General features: G+C 39.5%; 2 protein-coding genes across 3 annotated transcripts in view; one reads left to right on the plus strand and one right to left on the minus strand.

Moving 5' to 3' along the window:
• Positions 1 to 24,718, minus strand: part of LOC137279082 (uncharacterized) — an 82,405-nt gene that overhangs the window by 24,434 nt on the left and 33,253 nt on the right. The gene's annotated exons all lie outside the window — the stretch shown is intronic.
• The window catches only part of LOC137278577 (tubulin polyglutamylase ttll6-like), a 44,284-nt gene that overhangs the window by 17,197 nt on the left and 2,369 nt on the right, over positions 1 to 24,718 (plus strand). Inside the window, exons 5-18 of one of the 2 annotated variants that reach the window (XM_067811033.1) lie at positions 2,839 to 2,879; positions 3,002 to 3,120; positions 3,235 to 3,365; positions 3,701 to 3,857; positions 4,159 to 4,302; positions 4,583 to 4,668; positions 9,334 to 9,559; positions 10,706 to 10,887; positions 11,629 to 11,814; positions 11,910 to 12,087; positions 12,650 to 12,868; positions 17,348 to 17,728; positions 18,710 to 18,923; positions 23,197 to 23,223. In XM_067811033.1, the coding sequence (XP_067667134.1) occupies positions 2,839 to 2,879; positions 3,002 to 3,120; positions 3,235 to 3,365; positions 3,701 to 3,857; positions 4,159 to 4,302; positions 4,583 to 4,668; positions 9,334 to 9,559; positions 10,706 to 10,887; positions 11,629 to 11,814; positions 11,910 to 12,087; positions 12,650 to 12,868; positions 17,348 to 17,728; positions 18,710 to 18,923; positions 23,197 to 23,223 (2,291 nt within the window). The remainder of the gene's footprint in view (positions 1 to 2,838; positions 2,880 to 3,001; positions 3,121 to 3,234; positions 3,366 to 3,700; positions 3,858 to 4,158; positions 4,303 to 4,582; positions 4,669 to 9,333; positions 9,560 to 10,705; positions 10,888 to 11,628; positions 11,815 to 11,909; positions 12,088 to 12,649; positions 12,869 to 17,347; positions 17,729 to 18,709; positions 18,924 to 23,196; positions 23,224 to 24,718) is intronic. The other variant, XM_067811034.1, reaches the window with a different exon arrangement.

The following is a 24,718-nucleotide window of genomic DNA, read 5'->3' on the forward strand; positions in this document are numbered from 1 at the left end:
GCTCAAACACGCTTAAAATTATTAACATTTAGCGAACAGGGTGTTTAAGTAGTACTGTCAGCCTAAGGCTTGTGACTCCACTGAAAACCTTTGAAAATGACAGTTAAAAGCCGTAAAATGCTTTGAAGAGGTCGTGAATGTTAGTGTTTCATATGTCTATGCACCTTGAAAGTAGATCTCATTCTTTTCAAGTAATTATGTTACACATAGAGAACATCAAAGGATATGTTTATCTGTAATCTTTACCTCATTGTGTCTCTTGGCTACCTGGGCATGATTCCAGTATTCACACACTGTGACTTTCAGTAGGATCATATTCTTTGGACTCGAGCCAATATTAATAAGAGTCTTAATCTGATGTGGTAGTTAATTATTGACCATCAAGTCATATCAGTGATATGATATAGGCATCTATATAAAAGATGTTTGATTTACATTGTAAATCCTGTTGGAAGCAATGACAGAGCTAATATAACTGATGGAGTGAAAGACAAAAGGTGACTGAGAAGTTTGATTGACATTGTAAATCCTGTTGTAAGCAATGACAGAGCTAATATAAATGATAAAGTTAAAGAAATCTGGCCTCCACACTTCAACTGTTTGGCCAGTAGGTACTGGCAAAAATCATAATTACTGATGTGAGGTTGTGGGTTTAATTCATCCATAGTGAAAAGTTTAAGTAAAAAAGTTTGTTTTTGGTTTTTAAAATATTCTACTTTCAAAACACGAACACCCAAAAAAATCTTAACAGGAACAAATATAAAAATATAAAAGTGTAAGTTACACTGCAACAAGAAACATCCAAAACAAAACACAGTGATAAGTTTATGAGCAATACAAAATTATTTTGTCTCAATATAGTGGTATAAAGAAACAATATCAGACAGAATTGTTCAGTCAAGTAATGATTAAATATCAGGGATAATGTTTTCCTTAAGGTGTTGAATGTTTGGCAACCAGAGATTTGATGTAGAACATTTGGCAACCAGAATGTTGATGTGGAATGTTTGGCAACCACAGTATTGATGTGAAATATTTGGCAACCAGCGTATTAATGTGGAACATTTAGCAACCAGAGTATTGCTGTGAAATTTTGGCAACCAGAGTACTGAAGTGGAATATTTGGCAACCAGAGTATTGATATGGAATGTTTGGCAGCCAGAGTATTGAAGTGGAACACTTGGCAACCAGAGTATTGATGTCAGGAATTGGCAATTTTTCCCTGAAATCCATGGATTCAAATGGAAATCAGTCAATCTTGAGATTCATCTAAATCTGAGGAAAAAATATTTAGGGGGGTGAGGTCCCACTTATCAATGTCAGGTACCCACATCTGAGTCTCTTGGGCTCTCAGATTTCTGAATTTTGCGTCCCATAAAGTTGGTTAATAAATTAGTAAACAAAGCCATACTTCAACTCTTCTAATTGCTTCCTAGGCTAACACCCAATTGAATCACTTCACTGAGCCATTAAGAATTTTGGCAACCAGAGTATTGATGTGGTACATTTGGAACATTTGGCAACCAGAGTATTGATGTTGAACATTTGGCAACCAGAGTATTGATGTAGAACATTTGGCAACCATAGTATTGATGAGGAACATTTGGCAACCAGAGTATTGATGTGAAACATTTGGAACATTTGGCAACCAGAGTATTGATGTGGAACATTTGGCAACCAGAGTATTGATGTAGAACATTTGGAACATTTGGCAACCAGAGTATTGATGTGGAACATTTGGCAACCAGAGTATTGATGTGGAACATTTGGCAACCAAAGTGTTGATGTGGAACTTTGGGCACCCAGAGTATTGATGTAGAACATGGAACATTTGGCAACCAGAGTATTGATGTGGAACATTTGGCAGCCACATGATTGATGTGGAAAATTTAAAGTGTGATGTAGAACTTCCAGTCTACTCATTTCTGCCCAATTCCAAGTTTACAATCCTTACAAAACTATTCTGTAGAAAGATTGCCATTGTCAAGATTAGCATTTGCATTGTTATGTTAATCGGTTTGGCAAATTACCAAACATTACTGGAGTGGTTGAAAATAGTTTTTTGAGCCCTCTAAAGTGGCTCTTCAAAATGTTTTTAGTAACATTAATAATTGAAGGTGTTTAATTCTTAGTAACTGAGCTTGTTGTTTGAAAGATTTCTGAGAGTGTACTTTCAAGCAATTTTTAAAATGTAATTTCTTCACCGTGACTGTTTTTAAATTTCTGTTGCAAATGTGATTAGATGAGATTGACATAATTAACATCAGGATCTGTCTCACATGGTAGGAAAACACATAGTCATCACAACATTCCTTTCATCACTGTGCCTGGAAGTGTTTGTAGCTGATTTCTTGGTATCTGTTCAGTGTTTTGAGCATTCAGCTTATCAGACAATTTGAAAGTTATATTCATCCAGTATGTTGAAGCACTTTCAGCACTGTTCCATCTACATGATGACAGACTGTAAATCACTGACTGTGCATCGTTCCATTCAGCTGGGTACAGTGATACACCACCAGCCACTGTTCCTGACTGTTGACTGATTTAGCCACCTAATGAGTATTGATGTGGAACATTTGGCAACCAGAGTATTGATGTGGAACATTTGGCAGGATGCAACAAACCACTTCTCACCTAGAACACAGGTCTTGTTAATATACACATTATATAAGTTGATAGTTGCCACTGTAAGATAAATATATGATATTCTTTCCCATATTTATCTGCAGATTATCAGAATGTCAACTGCTTATGATTCACTTTGAAACAGCATTAGAAGGTCATTTTCTGTATGTGTTCTATCTGCACCTGGAATGACTTGGAATTGTTTTCTTGTAGATTGCTGTACATCTGTCTCACCAACTGCAAGTATGATGTTGGTAAGTACCTTCTCTTTGGAGAAGTTACTCTCACATAATTAACTATGCTTATTAGTCTTGGAGAGTGAGTGAGTCAAGTTTTGTGCCACTTTTTTGTTGTGAGTTTCTTATTTATCCTTCAGTTCGCCGGACATCACGGAGGTTTGGCTTCAAGGAGGTGTCTGATGATGATGACTGGTCGCTATACTGGACAGACTACTCTGTGGCACTGGAAAGGGTCATGGACATGAAGAAGTATCAGGTCAGCAGAGAATATCTGGCAGGACTAATCCCACTTAGACTCTACATCTTTCCTAGTTTTGAAGCATGTCAGCTACAGCTGTTAGGTAATGTTAATCTTATGGTTTATCTTCAGAAAATCAATCACTTCCCAGGAATGAATGAGATTTGTCGGAAGGATTTGCTGTCTCGGAACCTCAACCGAATGCTCAAGATGTTCCCTAAAGATTACAATGTCTTCCCTAAAACATGGTGCCTTCCTGCTGAGTATGTACATGGTGTATACACCTTTTGTGTCAGCATGTTGTCAGTGCAGGGACTGTTGAAGGCTAATCCTGTTGAGGAATATCATGCAGTTTATCTTTTCTTATCATGTTTTGTGGTGCAGATATTGTGAAATTGTATAAGTGGAGGGAAAAATGATGGCACATTTGTGTCTGTACTAATTCTTTTGAACATGTACTAAATGGTCTGAAACTTTCATTGTACCATTTTTATGGCTAAGGGTGTTTGGGTATTTACTGCCATTTTAGCTGCTGATCATCACTCTTACCATTTACTGGTTCACTGTGATTTCACCCTCTGCTGTATTTGGTTTGCAGTTACGGAGATTTCCAAGCCTACACAAGGCAGAAGAAGAACAAGTCTTACATCTTGAAGCCTGAGTCTGGATGTCAGGGTCGAGGAATCTGGGTCACCAAGAATCCCAAGGAAATCAAACCCCATGAACATATGATATGTCAAGTCTACCTCAATAAGGTGCCAACATGTATTATTAACTGAATTCTTTCTTCAAGGCTGGTCCTTTTAATATATCTTGATATTACTTGGTGAGGTCAGTGTAAAACCCTTGAATCCAGAACCTCTCTGTTGTCAGGTGTCATGATCATGTGCAGCCATGTGCAGAATAATGTAAGAGAAATAGAGTGTTGACGATCCACAGCTATCCAGTAGAATAGTTGATGTATGATAGAAATGCTGATCAGGTGATTCGTATTATTTATCCTTTTCCATTTGTTATTAAAAGGGATTTTATCACACATTTCTTTCTTTCTTTCAGCCATTCTTGATAGATGGATTCAAATTTGATTTCCGAATCTACACTTTAATAACATCCTGTGACCCTCTGAGGATATTTGTGTTCAAAGATGGTCTGGCAAGGTTTGCCACTAAGAAGTATGTGGAGCCCAGTGCTGGCAACACTGTGAGTAGTCACAGTCACTGTCCCCTCGTTAATCTCTGTATGTCATCTGTTTTTGACAGAGGCATATTCCTGTGAAATATGATCCAGAAGTTTTTCCAAATGTATTATTCCCCACAAAATACAAACTTAGTATATACAGAGTAGATCATTTAGTATGTGAAATGAAGATTTCATTATCAGATATAATAACTTCTTGCAAAACTCATATGTTCTTTAGGTTCTGAACACATAAACACAGATGTCCTATCACAATCAAGTGTTTATGCTGATTGTATTTCAGGACAATGTATACATGCACCTGACCAACTACGCCATCAACAAGCACAGCACCGACTTTGTTAGAGATGATGAAGCAGGAAGTAAGAGGTGGGTGTAATGGATGGACATGTTTATGTAACATGATTATAATATCATTTGTTCACTGGTCACAATGCGGACATGTGTTGAGCTGAGGGCTCAGGGAACATAAACAAACATCAATCCATGGGCTCTGAGGGACCATTGAACAATGTATGTATCTTACTGAACACCTCAATGTTAATTTTGATCTGTTTAAAGCATGGTTTTCGTATCGTATACTTCAGCCAACCTGTGTGAATCAAACGTTTTCAAATGTTGCATCTTGCTCATTTTCCAACAGCTATTGTCTTACTGAAGATGCTATGGTGTAATTCCCCTTTTTAGTATTCACAGGGACCATGTTTGAATGGTTTGTGAAAGTTTATATTTTGAAATGCGAGGCAAATCTTTCTGTAGCCGTTGCTATATTTTGCAGACAACACAAGAAAATCAGATTTAGAGTTATCTCCTTTCCATCAATTTGCATTTGCATAACATTGGTAATTGTGTTCATCATGGGTGATTCAATGTAATTCAAGATAAAGAAGTGTTACCATGAGGTACTGCATGAGTTGTTATTGGCAGCGGGGTACATTGCAATATACCTCACTTGTAAGCAGGGTACATTGAAAATAATATATGAGCACTTAGCCAATCAGAAAATTCATGTGTGAGGAAAGATATTACTCATGATCGATTGATTCATGTGCCTTTGATCAGATGATGCTTGTGCCCTTCATTCCAATAATTCATATTTTTCCTTATCCTGACTCATGCTTATTATGCTTATATCCTCACTCTATGTGAAGATGGTGGAACACTTGCAATCCCTTCAAAGTTTCACTCCTACTCCTTGAGGTACAGAGCATCAGCACGTCAGCTCCAGATACAGCATCTACTAGACCTTTATCAACTGCGTCTACAACAATGCTGCAATCTTCAGAGTCTACTTTCAATGCAGACTTCAGTGACATCTACACTCAACGAATCAGCAGGTGCTTCATGCACTGCAGCCTTTTGACGCCAACCTCAACAATCCACCACTCACATAATGAACCTGATGGAGCACCGATTTGAAGAGGCAAGGAATCATCAGTCATCATCTATGACAGTCGCCCTGTGTGATGGTTTCGCAGCTGCAACAGTTTCGTCAGATAAAGAGGATGCATTGTGTGAGCACTCTCATTCATGAAGATCATCACCATCAGCTGTGTCATTGCAGTTTGGACGACGCACCCTCCGTTGACTCGGCAAGTGCACACATGCACTTATCCCGCTACAGCTGCAAGGATTCGCCATGTGCATATCCCCGATCATCACAGTCGTTGTCATAGTTCCCCATCTTTGTTGAATGTGGACACAGGCCTGCACTGGAATGATGACCACACCAGGGATGCACGCTGACACAGTGAATACTCTGACATTCAGCGCAGGGATGATGCTCACTGCACCCATTCGAACCACTTGCGAACACATTCGTGGAAGGATAGAGATGACTCGTTGGACAGAGATACATGTTGACCTACATCAGATGAGCAAAAAGAGAAGTTTTGGATTACGAATTGGCTTGATCTCGCTTCACCTTCGAAGGAGTCCAGGGACACCCTCACCTACAAGATCTTCAACTACGACATCAACACAGATTCTTCCGATTGCACCAATATCTATGGTACCAATGAAAACCCTTTGAAAGCACCAGATGTAGATGAGGACTCCATCAGTGAGCCTGCAACCATTCCTACAAAGTGGAGGACAAGCAGTTGTCTCAACTAGACACAACCACCCCACTGACCTTCTTCAGTCTCACCTGCTCCAGGGTCATCAACAAGGCTCTCATCTTAAGTTTCAGTAACCCAGAGACTGAAGAAGATAGAATGAACCTGTCTGCTGTCATCACACAGAAGGATCAGCAATTCATCTGAGAGCATCTGACCTTACGTCTGCAGGGCTGAATCTACTATGTTCAGAAGGCCTGCTATCAGCGTCATCTTGGGGCGACAGCTGTACTAAATCACTGCTTCAGACTCCCTGGTCTGCACCTACAGTATTCAATGGCAGAATCAAGGATGACGCTAAATCTGTCACCACTACAACACCACAGCATCCACTACAACCATCCCCGACAGAATGTATGTTACATCGAGAGGTGTTTCAACGCTCCAGTGAAACATTCAGAACAAAGCAAATAGACCTATTTCACCTGGTTCACAGGGATTGGGATAGAGAACTTTGACAATGGGCCATTTTCAGGATTGTTAGCCATTTGCTGAATTCAGAATGGACCACAGCCCTTGTATTAATAGTCAACCTCAAATTTTCAATGAGCAGTTATTTATTCTAATGTGCAAAATGACTTATGGCCCCTGCCTTCCCATTCCCTGGGCTCAACAAATAGATACCAACGTTCATATCTCCAGTAGTGGATCCATTTGCATGGCCAACAGAGGCTCTCAGCATTGGAAGGAAGGAATGCTTATCTGTTCCCACCTCCAGTCTTACTAATGAAAGTCATCAGAAAGATAAAACAGATGATGATACTACAACTGACTTTGGTTGTGCCCTACTGTCCAGTGAGAGAATGGTTCCCAGTACTCAACGAGGAACAAGGACAACCATCACTTAGACTCATGGAGTGGAAGAACCTACTCGTCCATCTGCACACCAAACAAGTGCAATACGACAGCATTCCAGCTACAAAGTATCAAAGCCTGCTTTAAACATCAAGGATATTCCGCTACAGCAAGAAAGGCAGTCATCTTAGCTCTGCGGAGATCTACTTGCACCTTATACGACAATAAATGGATGTGATTTGAGACATACAGTCCTTTTCAGGCAGAAACAGGCTGATGAATTGCAAATTTTATCATTTTACAATGACAGGTAACAACCTTTTTGTTTTCAGTGATGATAGTTTCTTAAACAACTTTTTTAGTGGATTCGGAAAAATTTTCAAATATCAGAAAGCTGTTATGTATTAGTAAATGATAAACATGCACAATTTATATTTATGTGGCAATTTTGTACAATGATAAAATTTGCAATTCATCGGTCTGTTCCTGAAAAAAATGGACTGTATGTCAAGCTGATAGGCTTCACTGCAACGAAAGCCACACATCCTCAAGTGGCTGACTACCTAAGTCACCTATGACATACCAGGGGACATAAAGGTTCTACGTTATCAACTTACCTGGCAGCACTCAGCTCCGTTATCACCATGAAATCTGGGATCAAACCAACTAAAGTGCCTGAAGTGCACGCCCTACTATGCTCGTGCAAGCTGGAAGACCAACAACACAGGTTTAAGGCACCAGCTTGGGACTTGAATGTTGTACTCCAACATCACACAAATGATACCTACGAGCCACTACATTGGACATCCTTTGAACTGTTGACACCGAAAACACTTTTCTACTCACACTAGCAATGGCAGTATGCATTCAGAAATACATGTTCTGGATTTAAATCATAAAAGATTCGACTCCACTCATTGGGAGATTGTACATCTAGGACTGAGATTGGATTTTATTGCCCAAACTCAACTGCCTTGACAAACAGACAGACAATCCCACATAGTGGCATTATCCACATGTCTTTGTGCCACATGATACACAGGATTTATCATAATGCCCAATCAGAGTGTTCAAAACATATCTCCAATCATCTCAAGGAAACGAAAGTTCAAGCACCTGTTTATCCCTTTATCTACTGAAACACCTATGGAAGTATCCTGCAACAGCATCCCACTATGGATGAGAGCCATTATACTGAAGGGCTACAAAGCAGCATTACTTGAACCTCCCCAAGTCTCCAATCCACATGAAGTGAGAGCCTTGGCATTGACACTCGGTCTACATGGAAATTCCTTGCTTACAACAATAAAGGAGGGCTGCTTTTGGAAATGAAACACAGTGTTTGCTAACCACTACCTACGAGATATAGCCATGGAGGATGTCTCAGGAATTCACCAGTTTGGGCCACTTGTTGTAGCACAACAACTAATGGTTCCACAAAGATGTTTGGTTTCACTCACCTTTTTATCACGTGACTTTAGCACGTCTCAAACAGACTAGCATGAGTGATTATGACGCTGTATTCATAATGAAGAAACTTGTACATGTGAAAGATCAGAACTGGTCTTGATAGAAATCTTGACATATAGTTACATTAGACACTAGCAGGATGCTAGTTGATATATATATCATCATGTTCCAGTCAGCAGTCACTTCACAAAAAGAGAAGTCTGAGTAGGGGTGGTCCCCCATTTCAGGGAAGAAGAGGACTGGACATCCACCATTATAGTTCCTGACGGGGGCAAGTACTGTGTGTACTTATATGACAGCCAAAAGAATCCATCGTGGTCTGACCCACTGCTGATACAGTCAGATTCTGTAAGCATAATAAGCATGAGTCAGGATACGGAAAAATATGAATTTTCTGAATAAAACTGATATTTAATACTTATCCTGACTCCTGATGTCCAGGCCTCACAACACCCCAGGCAGGCACGTTGAATTCACTGTAATTCTCATGTGGAGCTTATGATACTACGGAGCAAGAAAGAGGAAACAGGGAGGCTTCATGAGTCAGGATAAATATAAAATATCAATTTTATTTTAAAAATTACATGTCTTCATCTTTCTCAGTACAATTTAAACCTTCCCAGACTGATAATGCACTTTGTTGTATGTCCAGACGTATATCCACCATAAACCGCTACATGAGAGAGAAGGGGTATGATGTAGACAAGATGTGGAGTGACATTGATGATGTCATCATCAAGACTGTGATCTCCGCTCACTCTGTTCTCAAACACAACTATCGCACATGCTTCCCCAACCATGTCAAGGGCAGTGCATGTTTCGAGATCCTAGGTGTAGACATTCTGCTGGACAGGAAATTGAGGCCACAGATATTGGAGGTAAGAAAGTACAATATATATTCATGGAAAAAGTATTGCAACACCTATGAAATTTCACTTTCATATGACTATTTATATGTACATTGATTTTAGACTTGATTTTAGACTTGCAAATCACAATATGTGTGCACTTCATAATCATGATAATCATATATCAAGTTTCGATAAACTGTTCTTACATCTCATTAACTTGGGAAATCAATTGATTTCATTGTTGATAAGCAAATATTGGGCCTCCTCAACAGACAACTGCTCAAAGATGGCAAGTTATTGGTTAACGGAATGTTGTCATGATGTGACTGCTATTGCAAGAGATGTTGGTTGTCACTACCAGCCAAGTGGACAGAAAACGTCAGGAAAGTAATGACCTTAAGGATTGCTAGGGAACAGGGGCTCCTTTCACAAAGCAACCTTTACTAGGGTGAATCTTAACTTCCATTCTTTCACACTCCACTTAGACTTAGGTAACCTTAGTGCAGTGTTAAAGAATGGGATTTAAGGTTAACTTTAGTTAAGGTCCTAAGGTGAATACTGTCCTAGTCAGAATCACAGAACTCAAACATGACAAGTTGCCCGTCAACAACAGACTGGTATCCACATATTATCGTTTGGGCAACAGAACGGTTTGAAAACGCCTGTAATCAGCCAAGTTTAGAGTCACACAGGCTGTCAAGCATCCAGTGTTATGCACTGAACACAAAGCAGCTTGACAAGTTTGGTGTAAAGCAGGACGTCACATGATTTGAGGTCACACCATAAGACTGTCCTCATTGGCATTTGTCCAGGACCCACTTCCTCAAAGCCATCTTAGCTCTGCAATGATTGTAAATCCCATACACTGACGTTGATTAAGATAGATGTAGTACTAAGATAGGTTGGTGCAAATAGGCACAGGGTATAAGGAAGGCCCTGTGAAACCAAGCCTTCTTTGTGCTACAAGTATTAACAAGTGTAGAACAAATAATTGAGTGAGTTATTATTGTTATCACCAGTTTGAAACTTGCCCTGTTTTTAACAGTATAATATCTGTATTGAACTCTTTTGATTTCTTATAAGCTGTCATAGTTTAGGAGCAATTAATAGACTTAACACCGAGCATAAGGTATGATTTTTATGTACCAATATTATTGACCTTTCACACTTCAGGTAAATCACTCTCCTAGCTTCACCACTGATGCAGATCTTGACCGAGAGATCAAGGGCACTCTTGTGTATGACACACTCAACCTAATCAACTGTGGGGCGTGTGACCGGAGGCGCTGCATCGAGGAGGAGAAGAAAAAGATCAAGGACAGGCTGTTGGGCAAATACACCAAGAAGGAAACCAAGTGAGTGAATCAGCACAGACTCTCATATTTGTATTGCACCCAACCTCATGCAGGAGTCATCATTACGGCCTTAACCTCAGTCTTGCATCATGGTACTTCCTGGGGCTCAGCACAATGGCAGTAAAACCAGGACGGGTCAGCATACTTTGTCTTTATAGAGTGTAATGTTAAGAAACTGCACCACTAAAACACACCTGAATTACTCAGGATTACTAGAAGAGCATGCACACATGCACACTCACTAAAAATGTTTTTCCCAATTTAAGTGCAAAATTTTGAATGCCATTTTTTAAAACCATTCCAATCAAATTGTCTGATGTCTTCTATTCAGTTCCATATGCCTGCCACTAAAAGCGATTATGCTTGTCATAAAGGGCAACTAACGGGATTGGGTGGTCAGGTTTGCTGACTTGGTTGACACATCATCGGTTCCCAGTTGTAAAGATCGATGCTCATAGTGTTGATCACTAGATTTTCTGGTCCACACTTGATTATCTACAGACCACTGCCATATAACTGGAATACTGCTGTGTGAAGCGTAAAACTAGACTCACTCACTTGCTCATTCTATGGACTGGCACAGTTGATACATATCATAATGGACCTGAAACATGTATAATGGACATGAAACGTTCAGAGCTTTGATGGTTTGATGCTTAATGTATGAGATTTGTGGGCCCTGTTCCCATCAGACATGAAGGACTTCCTTGCTTCCTGCAACATTCCTTTTGTGTTCTTCAGGGAAGAGCTTGAGCAGGCTCAGGCCCAGTTTATTGAGCAGCAAGAACGCTATGAGAACTCTCATATGGGCAACTTCCGGAGGATCTATCCTGGGCCAGGTTGTGACAAGTATGACAAGTTCTTCCACAGCAGTGGCACCCTCTTCCAGGAGACGGCAGCATTCAGGGCTCGAGCTGAGCTGGCCAGGTAGGAAACGTCATCTGTCTGATGCTGCTGCATTTGTTGCGTTTCAGTAATGGTGCTGTGATTCAAGAGTTTGAGTCCTCCTTATTGTGTTACAGACAACAGCGAGAAGAGATCATCAGGAAGAAGGAGAAGATGGAGTCAATGATCAAGGGAGGGAAGAAGAAAGATGGCAGTGTACTTAGGCCGGAGTCCCCAACCAGTCGGAAACGTCGCACGTTACGTAGATCCACCATGCCAACACGCAAACTGAGCTCTTCTAAAACAGATTTAGAGGTATGTCATATGTGAGCGGCAGTCCTGTCATGCGTGGGAATGCATGTGTCTTATGTTTAGCCGTTAAGGCCTAAAGTCTTATATCCTGGGGGGGATGGAGGGTGTAAGAAGAGTGTTTAGGTAATACAGAGCAGTTGTTTTTGGTCTGGTCTGCATTTGAAAGTATGTGATATATCGTATAAGTTTTGAATGGATTGCTATCAAGAAAACATCTTGTTCCACAAGCACAAAGTGATGCTGTCACTATAATGATGATAACTCTGTTACTCTATATTAGCAATGATCAGATCTGTACACTTGTTCATAAGGATCCAGATTTAAGTTGTTTGGAAGAGATATGGTTATCAGTTGCCTTTATAGTCGTTCAAAGTTCGCTATGTAAAAGATGAAATCACCCAGTATATATATGAAAATAATTGAATGATGTTAAACCCCCGTATGGAAAATTTGTTAGATTTTGATAAATGTTAACGTGGACTAAAGAAAACTGTTAGAGAATTTTTTGAGCATCTGTGACGTCAGTTTTAAAGCTGTACATGGCTGTGAACATGTCTGTGTTCAGGGCAGTGACAGCAGACTGCAGCAGGAGGAGGTCATCGACACGTCCAAACCCATGGAGATCAGGGAGGAGGAGGAGCTGGAGAGAATCAGTGGACTGCTGCAGCGGGACAACCTCGTCCGCGGCCTCGGCATCGTGGAACATGTGTACCGTCTTCTCCACTGTACCCCTGGTACCATGGGGGTGATGAAGGCGGATCCCAGACCTCTACCCCCTCCTGTGGTCAGTATAAACCGAGTGTATTCAGCTAACAGATGCATGACATTAACAGACCAGGATTTATGTATGCACTTAACTTGAACTTTTCGTAGAGATTTCTGTGTAGGTAACGTTCCCATAACTGTTGCATACTAACCAGTTTATCTGATCTTATACAACTGAAACAAATCATAGTGCATAACAAGGGTTGAGTTTTTGGCAATTTGGACATATTCTCTGCAGGAAGGTATTCTTCTCATTTGCCAGATTGTATGAGTGACCTAGGTATCACCACATATGTGTGCTTAATGATATCCATGTGGGACTTGCCAGTTGCATACACTCTTTAAGCAGCATGATGCATAGGTATTTGAAAATAAATACACTGTTCCATGAAACTCTTCCAGATTTAGAGTATAAGTGTCAGACTGTGATTGTAAATTGTATGTGTGATTGGCTTTATCAGACATGGGTGACAATCTAGAGTTCTTGTTGGCTCTTTGCCAAAGAGTGTTATTTAGCTGGCAAGAGTCTGCTGACCTGCACACCTAATTACCTAGCCAATACAAAAAACAGGCTTCACAGTACTTATGTAACTGATGGTTATGTACAGTGCATATTTGTGACGGATTAATTCATGCTATGTGTGCATTTTTGTAGGTATGTTAAATACCACCTATTTATGATTATATATTTTCTTAGGTTGGAAACTACATCAATGTAGATGTCAAAACAGTATGAATAGAAGCATGTCACATTGTATATGCAGGTGGTTTCTGGAATAGGAAGCAATGAGTGAGTGAGTGTAGTTTTATGCCGCACTCAGCAATATTCCAGCTATATGGCGGCAGTCTGCAAATGATCAAGTCTGGACCAGACAATCCAGTGATTAACTGCATGAGCTTCGATCTACACAACTGGGATACAATGACATGTGTCAACTAAGTCTGACCAAAAACGACCACCCAATGCTGAGGAAGCAATATTCGTCAAAAGCATTTTATTTACTGCCTGATAATGTTTTTGTTTTCAGTATGTGAAATGCAAATTCATTTATGAAAGTGAATAGAATGAAAGTAAAATTATAACTAAATTTATGGAATGCTAAGTCCATAACATAATTAAGCAGTACTCTGGTAGTGACAAAACTGTAGATAAATGTACTACTTGTTGAGGAAAACCACATTTATTCATAATACTGAAGATAATGTTTCTAGTGTGATAGATTGGCAGGATAGATGTGAATGAATCAGGTGTCCTTTAATAACTTTTGAATAGTACAGTTGAAGAAATGACTTAGAAAGCAACAATTTGATATGATTTCTGGTGAAGTAGATACAATGGACTACTTCCTATGTGATTGTGTATGCTTTCAGTGCCCCATCCTCCCCCATATGCCCCATTGTTTTAAGTTGCATGCTGACCAAGCTGTTTGCACCATCACTGCCTTGCACATCACTCTGCTTTATATGCACTTGCATGCACAAATCATTTTAGGTTTCTACTTGTCAGCCTAGTATATTTTTTGTATCATTTTGTAGATGTGAATAGAAGTGTTCTAGTTGTTAGGATCACTATGAGTTTTGTCTGTAGATATTCCTTTTTCACATTGATTTTGAATGTGCAGTTTAATTCCACTAAATGCAAACTGACATGTACAGCCATCAAACATATATGAAGAAGCTGATGCTAATATATAACTAGATCATGAATTATCTGGTTGTAAATATGGATGTAAACTACCCTGAAAAAAGATTGAGTCCATTGACAACAATGTCACATGAGGCCTGTGTCTTGTTAATCTGTTCTAAACAAAACAAATTCCTTTCACTTTCCTCACATTAGTTTAAGATGGATACACAGCTTGTGTATGTTTTTCATGAGATAGTTTGTTGGCATGAGTCCCTCATCCAAACTCCATGTTTGATGGCTGTCCAGTTTCACTGGCTGTGTCTAATCTGCTTTTTCTTGCACTGTGTAATCACTAGGACAGTCATCGATGGCCACTCCCTGGCCGACACATGGACCCCTACATGAGTGGTCGCCCACCTCCTATCCGAGCCAAAGACAGGCAGTATTATAAAAAACTGCTGGATAGATACTTTGGTGCCAACCACGTACTGTCTAACGATAGTGTCAGTCTAAAGTATGATAGAGCCAGCCACAGAACCGCCAACTATCCACACTGTAACCCAGGGGTGCCGGGGATGGTTTACACCCGCAATCCTAAAGACATCACACGACAGTTCCCGCATGTGCGGCTGTCATACAGTACTGCAGAGAATAAGCTTCTCCTCACACACGACTTTGATACTGAGCAGGAGGCAGCTGAAGCCAGTAATGTTGACAGTGAGGTTGGTAGACAATGGTGGTTTGTGGTGTAGACAAGTGTATATATGCAGTGAGTCCTATGGCTACTGACAGTGCAGTGGGAGGAGAAGGCTCCTGCCTGTGTAGACTTGATTGTAACTGCTTCCTTAACCAGAGGGATGTGTCATTTGTGTGTCAATTACCTTCAGTATATATAAGTTTTGCAGTGACTGCAGAATCCAGAATATTGTTTTATGGTTATCAGTTGAGTTTGTTCACATACAGAGAGAGTTTGAAAAGCCAGGGTCCCAAGAGTGATAGTTTACAGATGGAATAATTGTCTGTAAATGCCAGGAAATTTAGAGAGGTAAACGAAGGTGACAAAAGCAGTGTAAGTGATATGTATTTTTAAAATATGATATAGTTCATACACATTATGAGGTCAAATTACTGTACCAAATATATTTTGGTGCACAGGTTTTTCAATAATTTTTAATCAGAAAAATGTTTTAGCTCTCTGTTGGTCAGTGTGTATTTTTTGACACAAGGTGGAAGACAGAATGGTTAATTGGGCCAAAGTGAACTGTGCCATCCATTGCATCTGGACTTGGTGCTGATGTTGTTAACAGAAATATCCTTTCACTCTAACGATGAGATAGATGGTAGACTTAACTGACTGGGAAGAAGTTTTCTTTCACAGAAATACCCAAACTCAGTTTAAGATTTTCAGAAGGAAACTGGCCTTCAGTAAGACAGTATCAAACCTCAAGAAAACCAAAACAGTTTAATTCAAGATTTATCAAAGATACCGCTATGTTGTTTGGGCTTTCCATTGTGGATTCTGTGGTGTGGTAGTGACAGCCTCCCTGACCAGTGGTTTGGCTGACCCAGGTGGTGGTTTACTGAAGGCTTGGTTTGCTGGGATTGCTGAGCAGTGATTGGTGGCGTGTGTGAGACAGCATTAATGTTACCAAACAGGCCTTTGAACAGCTAGGTGCATGGAGCTGTGGAAAATATTAAGTATTTTGCCTTGCTAGCTTTATTCTTTCTCATATAGAAGTACTTACATGTTTGTTTGTAGTTCCTTCTGTCTGACATTGTTTGGATTAGTTAAAGGTAATTCCCTCAGTAGTTCTTAACATAGAGTAAATCTTAGTGGACTGGTAAAATGTTTATCTGTTAATATCCAAACCAAAATCTTATTTATGTAATCATTTTAGTGTAACGAAGTAGAAATGTTAATAAAATCTAACTGTTTTACTTTAATTTCAATTTGTTTTTTGTCTTAGTGCTAAAGTAATGTGACAGTTTAATGTTTGTATCTTGTCTTGTTAATCTATTTCTTTTGTTTGTTGTAGTATTGAATTGTCAATCAACCTAATTTACCCTTGACCATTTCCTATGACCAGTTCATTTTCCTCATACCAAATACCTTTAAAGTTCATGTCCCGATAACGTTCTTTATTTTATATGTGAAAATACTAAACAGCTTTAATGGAAAAGGTGGATCTCTTGCTTAAAGTATTGCAAATGGTTTGGTCATCATAACTCATATGGTCAATAACAGGAATACATGTTATCAAGATAAAAAAAAATAAATATATGTGTGTTCAGAGCTTTTCATTGTTGTTGGCCTTAGCATGCATTTCTGATGGAGTTTGTAGGGTTCACAGGTGACAGATAATACAAATGAACTGTTACTTGTCTACTTTGACCTTTTCTTTTGTTTTGGGCACCATGGTTGTATGCTATGTTTAATATAATTCTGCCATAATATCAGGATTTGGTGTTCAAATAACTATCTGATAACAGGATTAACTGAATCTATCTTACATGTCTGCTAAGCAAAACTTGAAGATGATGTTGTAATAATGAATCAAGCCTACAAAAAAATATACATCTCCACAAGAAAGAGTTACTAATTTGATAGTGTTATAAATCACTGGAGTATCTAAAAGTAACATGTACCTTCAGTCACACACTTTCAAAGAGAAAGTGATGCTAAAGTTTTAAGAATGTTTTTCAAAATCCTCAGTCTTGTGAAAATTCAATCATGTGACAGTGCTAGACCCTTTGTAACCACGGTGATGACTTGTGTATTTGTGTGTGGAGCTAAGGGTGCTACTGACATTGTATGTTGTGGCTCGTGTGTGTCACTGGTGTTGAAGGGATTGACTCTGTTCTAACTTTCAGACAAGTGGAGGGAACGGCGAATCTCTAACACACAACAACACCAAAATTAACTTGCATGACAATAGTCACCACTTTCACTCTTACTCTCCTAAACATTCTTCCACTCTCACTTCTAACCTTGTGCCTCCTCAACCTGTTGTGACATCTCAGTCCATCTTTGCATCAAGTCCCACTAGCTTTCTAGCAACCTCCTTCCCCCTCCTGGCCATGGCCTCGACCCCACATCCTATCATACCGCCCCCTACCTACTTGACTAGACCAATAGGACCGAATACCTTACCCTATACTCATTTGTCCACTCAGCCTAATTATGGAACACGATGGCAGGGCAAAAACGCCAGTTTAGCCAACGTGAATGAGAGAACGGTGCCAGCTTTTCAGGTAAGTGATTTGTGTCACAAGCTAGATGTTGATGGGCTTCCAGCACAAGGCTTGTAGCTAGCTTCATTGATGGATATTGAATAGACCTGCGCAGCATGGATGCATGGCAAAATATAGATATGCACGCATTGTATCACACAAGTAACACCCATCTTAATTTTTGTAGACCTGAGAACACTGTATACCACTTCATCATAACTACTTGTAGAACCTTATGATTCAACCTGTGCTTTGGTTAGATTAGTCAAGAGTTCATTCTTGTTAAAAGCAATCCACGAATAACTGATTTTATGTCATTGTGTACCGTTGTAACATCATTGACTAAAACTCACTTTATTGACCACTTTTGATAAGGGCATGATAATATGTTTTCTTTAGTTTTCTTTTGTAGATTAGATTTACTGATCTTCGAGTAGAAGGTCTGCAGAATATCTGTTGAATTACTCATCTTTCTGTCCATCTGTCATTGTTTACTTTGAGTCTGTCTCAAAATGTGGGCAACACATCATATGGTTGCCATGACACAGGTGTGTCTAGGTGGTATGGTGCCCCATTGTCAAGCTCTTGTGAACATGTCTCCTCATTCATTCGTCTGTGTGATTAACTCCTCTCACTGCACCTATCAGTCAAGCTTGGCTCACTCACTATAATCAACGTGATTGGCTTCTTTCAGGCATTGGATTTTAATTCATTTGTTGACAGCCTCACTATCAAGTGTGTTGTTTATGAGCATATGTGTGTATTTATATGTACATGAAAACTGATGTTATTTCAATAGGGCCTGTCATATCGTTGTCATTCTTCCATTTTAAGTGTCTTCATTATGTAATATTTTTTAAGAAAAATCGTCCAATTCATTTTTCTTAATGATATTCATAGATATACTGTAAAATGTAGAATTTGATTAATTGAAGTTCTGTTTAAGGTTGATGAAGGTTTACTTGTAGCAGTATTAGAAAAATGTCTTTACTTTGTTACCAGAGAAGGCAACTGTCTCGGAAACCTATGGCTGCCAACAGGAGTGGACCAGCCACCATTGTGCCAGAGACAGACTACCGCAGTAGCATGGTGGAGACTGAGGCAGAGCGGAATCGGCTGCTGGCTCGGAGTAGTGGTCAGACAGAGTGGCGGTCTGACACAACCACACCCACACAGAAGGCTCGAATACTCAGTGCACATGGGAGAAGAGACCCAGGTATGGTGGCGTGCTGTGTTTTGCTGGGTGGTGGCATGCATGCAGTTGTTTCTATGCATTGAGGTGATACCTAGTGTGGTGGTGGATGTGTAGCTGGGTTTGGTGGTGGATAAATACCGCAAGGTGTTACATAGTGGTGGATAATACCTCAGGGTGTTACATGATGATGGATAAGTACCTCAGGGTGTTACATAGTGGTGGATAATACCTCAGGGTGTTACATAGTGGTGGATAATACCTCAGGGTGTTACATGATGATGGATAAGTACCTCAGGGTGTTACATGATGATGGATAAATACCTCAGGGTGTTACATGATGATGAATAAATACCTCCGGGTGTTACATAGTGGTGGATAATACCTCAGGGTGTTACATAGTGGTGGATAATACCTCAGGGTGTTACATAGTGGTGGATAATACCTCCGGGTGTTACATAGTGGTGGATGAATACCTCAGGGTGTTACATAGTGGTGGATAATACCTCAGGGTGTTACATAGTGGTGGATAATACCGCAGGGTGTTACATAGTGGTGGATATTACCTCAGGGTGTTACATAGTGGTGGATAATACCTCAGGGTGTTACATAGTGGTGGATAATACCTCAGGGTGTTACATAGTGGTGGATAATACCTCAGGGTGTTACATAGTGGTGGATAATACCTCAGGGTGTTACATAGTAGTGGATAATACCTCAGGGTGTTACACAGTGGTGGATAATACCTCAGGGCGTTACATGATGATGCATAAATACGTCATGGTGTTACATAGCGGTGCCTAATACCTCAGGATGTTACATAGTGGTGGATAATACCTCAGGGTGTTACATGATGATGGATAAATACCTCAGGGTGTTACATGATGATGAATAAATACCTCCGGGTGTTACATAGTGGTGGATAATACCTCAGGGTGTTACATAGTGGTGGATAATACCTCAGGGTGTTACATAGTGGTGGATAATACCTCAGGAGGTTACATAGTGGTGGATAATACCTCAGGGTGTTAGACAGTGGTGGATGAATACCTCAAGGTGTCACATAGTGCTGGATAATACCTCAGGATGTTACATAGTGGTGGATAATACCTCAAGGTGTTACTTCGTGGTGGATAAATACCACAGGGTGTTACATAGTGGTGGATAATACCTCAGGGTGTTACATAGTGGTGGATAATACCTCCGGGTGTTACATAGTGGTGGATAATACCTCAGGGTGTTACATAGTGGTGGATATTACCTCAGGGTGTTACATAGTGGTGGATATTACCTCAGGGTGTTACATAGTGGTGGATAATACCTCAGGGTGTTACATAGTGGTGGATAATACCTCAGGGTGTTACATGATGATGGATAAATAGCGCAGGGTGTTACATGATGATAGATAAATACCTCAGGATGTTACATAGTGGTGGATAATACCTCCGGGTGTTACATAGTGGTGGATATTACCTCAGGGTGTTACATAGTGGTGGATATTACCTCAGGGTGTTACATAGTGGTGGATAATACCTCAGGGTGTTACATAGTGGTGGATAATACCTCAGGGTGTTACATGATGATGGATAAATAGCGCAGGGTGTTACATGATGATAGATAAATACCTCAGGATGTTACATAGTGGTGGATAATACCTCAGGGTGTTACATAGTGGTGGATAATACCTCAGGGTGTTACATAGTGGTGGATAATACCTCAGGGTGTTACATAGTGGTGGATAATACCTCAGGGTGTTACATAGTAGTGGATAATACCTCAGGGTGTTACACAGTGGTGGATAATACCTCAGGGCGTTACATGATGATGCATAAATACGTCATGGTGTTACATAGCGGTGCCTAATACCTCAGGATGTTACATAGTGGTGGATAATACCTCAGGGTGTTACATGATGATGAATAAATACCTCAGGGTGTTACATAGTGGTGGATAATACCTCAGGGTGTTACATAGTGGTGGATAATACCTCAGGGTGTTACATAGTGGTGGATAATACCTCAGGAGGTTACATAGTGGTGGATAATACCTCAGGGTGTTAGACAGTGGTGGATGAATACCTCAAGGTGTCACATAGTGCTGGATAATACCTCAGGATGTTACATAGTGGTGGATAATACCTCAAGGTGTTACTTCGTGGTGGATAAATACCACAGGGTGTTACATAGTGGTGGATAATACCTCAGGGTGTTACATAGTGGTGGATAAATACTGCAGGGTGTTACATAGTGGTGGATAATACCTCAGGGTGTTACATAGTGGTGGATATTACCTCCGGATGTGACATGATGATGGATAAATACCTCAGAGTGTTACATAGTGGTGGATAATACCTCAGGGTGTTACATAGTGGTGCATAATACCTCAGGGTGTTACTTCGTGCTGGATAAATACAGCAGGGTGTTACATAGTGGTGGATAATACCTCAGGGTGTTACATAGTGGTGGATATTACCTCAGGGTGTTACACAGTGGTGGATAATACCTCAGAGTGTTACATAGTGGTGGATAATACCTCAGGGTGTTACATAGTAGTGGATAAATACCGCAGGGTGTTACATAGTGGTGGAAAATACGTCATGGTGTTACATAGTGGTGGCTAATACCTCTGGGTGTGACATGATGATGGATAAATACCTCAGAGTGTTACATAGTAGTGGATAATACCTCTGGGTGTTACTTCGTGGTGGATAAATACCGCAGGGTGTTACATAGTGGTGGATAATACCTCAGGGTGTTACATAGTGGTGGATAATACCTCAGGGTGTTACATGATGATGGTTAAATATCTCAGGGTGTTACATGATGATGGATAAATACCTCAGGGTGTTACATAGTGGTGGATAATACCTCAGGGTGTTACATAGTGGTGGATAATACCTCAAGGTGTTACATGATGATGGATAAACACCTCAGGGTGTTACATAGTGTTGGATAACAAACAGCTTTCAGGCAACGTCTTTGGAAGAAGTTATAAATGGATGATGTGATTTTTCTGAAAAGTGTTGTCAGAAAATGCTCTTTTTTTTGTCATCATGTGTAAATAGAAACACGTTTTAAAGTGACCTTTTTCTAATATGTGTTTTAACTCAGAAACAAATTACGCAGCTGCTGACAGTGCTTGAGATCGCATGGCATAATGTGAGAGTGCTTGAGGATTTATATAGAGATTGCATTGCATGATGTGAAGTTTCACACCCAAGTCAAGCCCTGGAATATTAACTTTATTAAATCGCCTACTTCCATTTTGTTTTGAAGTTCTTATTCATTTCGACCTTTGTTCCTTTTAAGTTAAGAGGTTTTCACCAAAGCGTAAAACCAATGTGGCCACTGAAAAGACATACTAAAGACACTGGGTAGGAAGTTCATGAATCCCATAGGCTATGCATAGTGGCAGCAGTTCATGCTTTTATACAGGAGCTTCAAGATAAAGCCATAAATTAGGCATTTTCTCATAGGATTTGGTGGATGACATCATCATCATAAAGTTTCATCTTCGGCATTATTGTAGAATATTACCAACATTCTTGTCTGTTATTGTAGAGAATTACCAACATTCTTGTCTGTTATTGTAGAATATTACCAACATTCTTGTCTGTTATTGTAGAGAATTACCAACATTCTTGTCTGTTATTGTAGAATATTACCAACATTCTTGTCTGTTATTGTAGAGAATTACCAACATTCTTGTCTGTTATTGTAGAATATTACCAACATTCTTGTCTGTTATTGTAGAGAATTACCAACATTCTTGTCTGTTATTTTAGAGAATTCCCACATTCTGGTCTGCTATTGTAGAATATTACCAACATTCTTGTCTGTTATTGTAGAGAATTACCAACATTCTTGTCTGTTATTTTAGAGAATTCCCACATTCTGGTCTGCTATTGTAGAAAATTACCAACATCTAGTCTGTTATTGTAGAGAATTACCACATTCTGGTCTGTTATCGTAGAGAATTACCAACATCTAGTCTGTTATTCTAGAGAATTACCACATTCTTGTCTGTTATTGTAGAGAATTACCACATTTTTGTCTGTAATTGTAGAGAATTCCCACATTTTGGTCTGTTATTGTAGAGAATGATCTATGAAATGGGCTATTTCTGTAGAGAATGTTATATCTACGAGACCATTATTGTACACAATTTTCTACTTGCAAGACGATTATCGTACAAAATAATATTCCTACAAGACTGTAACTTTTTGTAAAGATCTATGTGCTAAATTTTCAATGTTACCTGTAGTTACAGCACTACAAATGTATTATCATTACTCTAGGGCAGAAAAGCTGGGAATATCTGATAGGTAGGCCAGTTATCGTGGTCAGTGTGTATCTGAGAGTAAGCTTCATGCAGTGCACACATGTATATTGCATTTACCTCATGTGTTCAAAGTTGTTCTCAGTATAGCTGCTGTCTCTGTCTGTCTGTCTGTCTGTCTGTCTGTGTCTGACAAGACCCACAGGATACTAACATGGGTATTGGCTAGTTTTTGTCTTTAAATGAATTGCATGATGAGGGAAGTAAGCCTCTGACTTGTCATTCAAATATATACTTTGAGTAAACATTTGTTCCAATGTTGTTTCCATAAAAAGTCCAATTTTGGTTCCCCACATAAATTCAACTTCTAATTTTAAGACTTTGGGGAAATACCAGCAATTACATGTTCATAAACAACAAGACATCACCTGTACATTACAACATAGTCTGCAGTACTGTTGTTGCTCCTTCAATCTAGTCCTTATATTTTACTGTACAAATTACCAACACTATTTCATATTGTTGTTTGAGCTCATTGAAAAGAATTTGTTCATTACTGTTTTGTTTTCTCTATTGAAGATTACCAAATATTCCAAATATACACATGGAAAAAAGTATCACAACACCCCATATTTCTATGTTACTAGCTATAGTGATGAAACATATCCAGACCTCAGTTTAACATGCTGTCTGAGTATAGTGACCATCAAGGAGTAATTAAATGTCAAATCTTATTGAAAGAAAGAAATCAGCAAAGAATGAAAAACTTGTCACCAAGCTGACAATGCTTCCTTGTGTCCTGGAGATAACAACAGACATCTGATAGGTCGTCTGGCTCTGTACCTGACCAAATTCATTCGATTTTGGACAGTTCTGCTGGATAGACAGAATGCAGATGTTAATTAAGGAGACATCATAGTTCCTGCTCAATCAGTTCAGTATCCAAGCTTTTTCGATGTAAGAACAGTTTACTGAAGCTTGATATTTGCTTAATGATGAGTATATATATTGCACATGATACTCACATCCATATCTAAAGTAAATTTATTACCAGTGAGGCCAAAAACAGCAGGGTTCATATTTTTCATGTGATGCCCAAGGTCAAAATATTATTTTGTCAAGGTGACATGCCATCATGAAAAAATGCTATGATGTCATAATTCTTCTCTGATGTTGAGTTCTACACCATCACAGTGGTGACGCTGGGTAGCCAGCCTAAGGTTTGGAAGTAGGTCTCAGTTTGTTTTCCTCAATACGATGACTGAAGTAAGAAACAGAAGACCATATTTGTGCCCATGTCATACTATATTTGCGACATTTGTGCCTTAATGTTGGTTTATCCCTCAGTCTCGGTCAGGAAATACCAACATTTAGATACTTGTGTTGTAAACATAGTATGACATGGGCACTCATATAATTTCATCAATGTATGGTGCTCCTGAAGTGTAAAAATAATCATACAAACAAACAGAATAAATGAATATAAATGGCTAAATAGGGGTTAGAAATCATGAGTGTTGTGATACTTTTTTCAATGTGTA

This window comes from Haliotis asinina, chromosome 3 (genome assembly GCF_037392515.1).
Source record: "Haliotis asinina isolate JCU_RB_2024 chromosome 3, JCU_Hal_asi_v2, whole genome shotgun sequence".
NCBI lineage: Eukaryota > Metazoa > Mollusca > Gastropoda > Lepetellida > Haliotidae > Haliotis > Haliotis asinina.